Below are 4952 nucleotides of genomic sequence, written 5' to 3'. Positions count from 1 at the left end.
GCATACACTTAAGCAGACGTTTGATCCATTTGAAGATTATGGAAATCATGGCATAGATTTGTTTTGCAACCTTGTACAATTTCTACAAGAAAGGTATTTCTAAAATAATTTACATATACAAAAAAGGAACAAAAAAACAACAACAACAGATATTTATGATAAAAAAAAGACTAAGAGCACATTAAACAGATTAAGTCAACACAGAATATTTACTTACTGTTGTGTAATGCATAGAAAAGTGAAAAACACATTGTCATGCTTTGTGATAGCTTTGTTTATAGTTTTCTACAATTTAATGGATGTTTGCTTTGTACGAGATAAGCTCTGAAAGCTCTACGTTTACATTTTACATCCATGCGTCTTTAAATGTTCTTTGTTAAAAAACCCCCTGATAAACTCAAATTTTATTAAAGTGTTTGGCTATGGAGTAAACAAATTGACTGAACTATTATTTATTTTAACATTTGATGTCCTTTATTGAATAGGATGACTAACTACAGTGGCAACATCAACATTAACACATCAGTAGAATCTGCAGGAGACATGCATTGCACATACATTGGCCCACAATAAAAAAAAAAATCACTTTTAGCAGTGTATGACAAGTTTAAATCTTCATTAAAACATAACAATGTTCACTAGATCTGGCAATTCATAGGGGTCTAAAACATTTGGTACATTTCATTAGCCCTGCACTCTTTCTGTTATGACAAAGATATATTTGTATTAAAGATTAATTTGGCTGCATTACTATGTCAAGATAATCCCAGTGTGCAGATTAGTTATAGAAAGCAATGCCCAGTGCATCTTACCAATAGTTAATATCATTACAGTTTTTCTACAGTGTCAATGTAGCATGCTTGCACAGTAAAAGGTTGCCAGATGTTCGAAGCAAAAATAAAAAACTCAAGTATGTTTGTTGCTCCATGTATTGTCCAGGTCACAATATAAGCAGGCACAACCCAGATAGCAAAATACACTCGGGCCAGTTCCGGTTTGATTCTCGACTGCCGGAGACTTACCCGTCGGCCCGCTTCCGTCTGCCGCACTCTGGCCGTATGCATGTTTACTCACTGCCCGATTCCGGCCCGAATCAATCGGGCCAGATGCGGCAGCCGTTAACTTGCCGACGCTGCCGCAATCAAGCCGGAATCGGGCCGTCACTAATGCGTACTGCCCGCCAAAGCTGGCCCGATTAATTCTTGCCATGTTATTATGAAATGTCTACCTTTATTAATGTTAATTGAATAACCTTTATACCACTTTTGTGTTGATATGACAGCAAATGGATAATGTGATACAAAACATTTAGGCTATAATAAAACTTTTGAAGAAAATGAAAACATAACTTAAAACATATTTTTAATCCGAATATTGTTGCAAATGATATAAAAACAAAGGACAGAAATATGAAGAAACTATATTTATTTAGAAAATTGCACATTTATCAAGAAACAACTTTAAACACAACCAAAAAAAAATATTAAAGTGCACAAGTATAAGTTCAAAGAAACTTGAATACAAAAGTTTTGTAAAAAGGCACACATTTTAAATAAAAAAATAAAAAATGGATATATATATTTAAAATTATACAAGTATGAAGAAACATCTTAAAACACCTATTGTAAATAAATAAATACTTAAACTAGATTATATTGAAAAAATAAAAAAAAGGTATATGTGTTATATGGTAATGGTAAACTAAAATGGTATCAAGAACTATCTTTAAACACCTATTTGTCAAGAAAATGTAATCTAAAAAAAAACCCCCACAATAATACTAATTAAAAAAACACGCATATAAATAAAATAGTGCAAAAAAAAAAAGAAAAAGAAAAAAGAAAGAAATACTTAAACACCTATTTTTATACCTGTCATTACAAATATAAAAAAAGAAAAGAATTGATCAAAGTAATTTACACATTAAACACGTTAGCCTTCGCTCTTTCCTTCCTTCCTCCATCTCTGTCAGGAGCAAGTTGTAGCCATCTTGTTATATACCTTTCCACCTCTTTATCAGTGGAGCTCTTGGTATGGGCATTTGTCCTCACTGCATCTGTAAATGGCAAACAATATTCACAAATAGTTAGTTATACAGTTACACAATTTTGCGCAAAAAACAAGCAAAAAATACACTAACAATACATTAACAATTATATGAAAGTAATCGTACACGACAGATGTATAGCAGCCTATATGTACTGGAATGTATATCAAATCAACTTACTGACTACAATAGTCCTGAGGGCCAATGCACGAAATGCCACTTTTTGGTTTGCACCACTCCAGTTAATTCTTTTAGCAAAGGAGTTCGCCAAAAGCTTTCCCAGGATACGCCACACAGCTTCTTTAGTGGAAAACCCACCAATTGTTCCTAAATAGGTTACCTTTGAAAAAAAAAAAAAATGAAACGGTATTACAGGCAAAATAAATATACAACAGTAACGGAGTATCAATGTGATTATAATACATACAAGACAAGACACATTGTGTGAAAAATTCAAGGACTTCATCTTACCAACTTCTTCATTTGTTCTGGCTGATCCTTTATTTGATTTTCAAGCCTTTCCAGATCAGGTAAATCTGACAAAGGAAGGTTGAATGTGGTGATGTCTGGAAGTTCATCACTCTGCGACTGAGCACTGTTCTGTTTCTGCTGATTCTTCAGAATGATGGCAAGTTGTTGCTTGATGACCTCTTGTGCTTTTAAAACTTCAGTCAGCAGGGCTGCAAAAAAAAAAACATAAATAAGCGTACATGCACTTGAAGCTTGTTTTTTGTATATTTTTTGTATAGTGTTTTGGTAGGTAGTCAGTTAAATCTTAAATCCCTTGTTGAATTAGGCCTTTAAAATGAAGTTCATACTTACAAACACATGATGAACTGCAACATGTTCTGTCTCCATCTCCAGCTGCACTGGTACATAGACGTAAATTATTCCTAGAGGTGGTAGGACTTGCAATACCATCTGTGTGTCTGGATGGAGTTCTCAGAGGTTCTGCCATAGTCCGTGGTGGTGACGGTATTTGAGGTGCTGCAAAAACTTCTGAACGGTCCCCTATTCTGACAGTTTTTTCCAGTCTCTTGCTTGCAAAGTAATTATCGTCATCATCCTCACTAGAGTGGTTTCTTTTATTTCCCCTGATCGTGTACATGAGGAAAAAACAACAACGTTAAAATAGTGCCGTAGCAAAACTTGCAGATTATAATGTATCAATGCAATATATGTACAATTTACATATAAGACAGTTAACCCAAAATGAAAGTTCTGCAATCATCTATTCCCTCATTCTGTTGTCGCTAACAGACTTTTCATTTTGGGGTTAACTACACCGTTTATATGAAAAACACCTGTGGTAAAAAAACATGCTTAAAATACAAACAAACCTGTTCTTTCTTTTTGTGTATGCTGGACGATCATCATCATCATCTTCTGTCTGCAAATCAGACATCAGAGTTGCTTGCGGAAGTTTGAGCCGAGCTTCCTGATACGTGTCTATAAAACATACATGGTGGTTAACCTCCCCAAAAATGTAACAATCATGAAATATTGTCACAGTTTTCTTAATATTTTAGTACCTGTGGTGTGAATAATTCGCACCCTGAAGGCAGACCAAGTACGATTAGGAGATTCATGGAGTGTTACAGCCTTCTGGATCTTAGCCACAGATTTGTAAGTCGGCCAAGCACAGGTACCATTCTGCACCCATGAAGATGGCACAACTTCCACTTCAGATGACTCGATGAACTCCACAATATGGAACATTTTCCCAAAAAATCTTCAAAAAACAAAACAAAAAAAAGAGCAATTTGTTGCATTTTACACATTTTTACACAATTTTTATTCACATTACACAATAATTTACACAATAATAATCAAGTCAAGTTGAGCTGTCATTCCGCTTATTATTGCACAATAATCCTTCTATTTTCAAAAATACTGTTATGTTACACTCCACAAGCCTGTACCTGAATGTGAGATTTTGGTGAATTATGTTTAAATATATCTATGCTACATTAAAAAACCTAAGACCAACACACAGTTGAACTGCTGTTGTTGTCAATTTAAATGCAGTAAAGGTAGACAGGCAAACTTGGTTTGAAAAGGAAGTATGACATATTTTTTAAGCGTCTCATCAATTTTGGCACATCTAAATTCTTTAGAAAGATCAGATACGAGATAAGCTCCAAGCCTGCAAGAATCAATTGGGTAGTCATAAAATCTACGAACAGACTCAAACTCAGCATATACGATGTAAGCATCATTGTTCTGAATATAGATGTTCTGTACCAACCCAATATTGGAACCAATTCTGACACAGTTATCGCCTTTTGAAATTTTTAGACAAAAATCAGGGAAATATATTTCTTTATACTGTCTCACTTCTCCATTAACAAACTGCAAAATAGGACCATCACAATGCTCTTTTCGCACATAACTTTTGGAAGGGTCGATCTTAGAACCACCACTAGATATTTCAGATATCCTGCGTACAATCTGGGCAACAGGATGACATGGACGTCGGACCAATCTTTTTAACTGCCCTAAATAATTCTCGAATGGAAATGCAGAAATGTGGTCAAGTGGACCATGGCATTTCACATCATCAGCTAAGTGAACAAGGCCATGCACATTATACACCACATATTCCATATAGTATATGGACTATTTTATTACTTCAAATAATTTGTTCAGCATGGTTTCTTAAAATAATATATACTTGACCTAAACTAAACTAAATTTAGCATTCACAATGTTTTAAAATAGCAAGTCAGTATCAACAGCATATCAAGTAGCAAAAACCTTACCTTTGCGATTGAAATCCAACGTCGAAATGTTGTCAAACTGTTGTGAAACCGAATCTCTTAGCATCACCTTTTATTGTCCATTCAATGACCGTCATCCAATCAGCTACGGCTACGGAAATGCGTCATTGTTACGCAAGATTTGA

At 34.6% G+C, this 4952-nt stretch overlaps 1 protein-coding gene across 1 annotated transcript; it reads right to left on the bottom strand.

Moving 5' to 3' along the window:
* Nucleotides 1–1182: 1182 nt before the first annotated feature.
* On the bottom strand, nt 1183–3766 carry LOC307126334 (uncharacterized protein; the record flags this gene model as incomplete). The annotated part of the gene is made up of 5 exons (XM_079816798.1): nt 1183–2056; nt 2228–2387; nt 2519–2762; nt 3388–3496; nt 3580–3766. 5 exons carry the CDS (start codon nt 3764–3766, stop codon nt 1917–1919), a joined length of 840 nt encoding a protein of 279 aa, XP_079672924.1. The 3' UTR covers nt 1183–1916.
* Nucleotides 3767–4952: the final 1186 nt, after the last annotated feature.

The sequence above is a fragment of the Gobio gobio genome (genome assembly GCF_949357685.1).
Source record: "Gobio gobio genome assembly, chromosome: 5".
Lineage (NCBI taxonomy): Eukaryota > Metazoa > Chordata > Actinopteri > Cypriniformes > Gobionidae > Gobio > Gobio gobio.
This window is presented reverse-complemented; position numbering and strand designations above follow the sequence as displayed.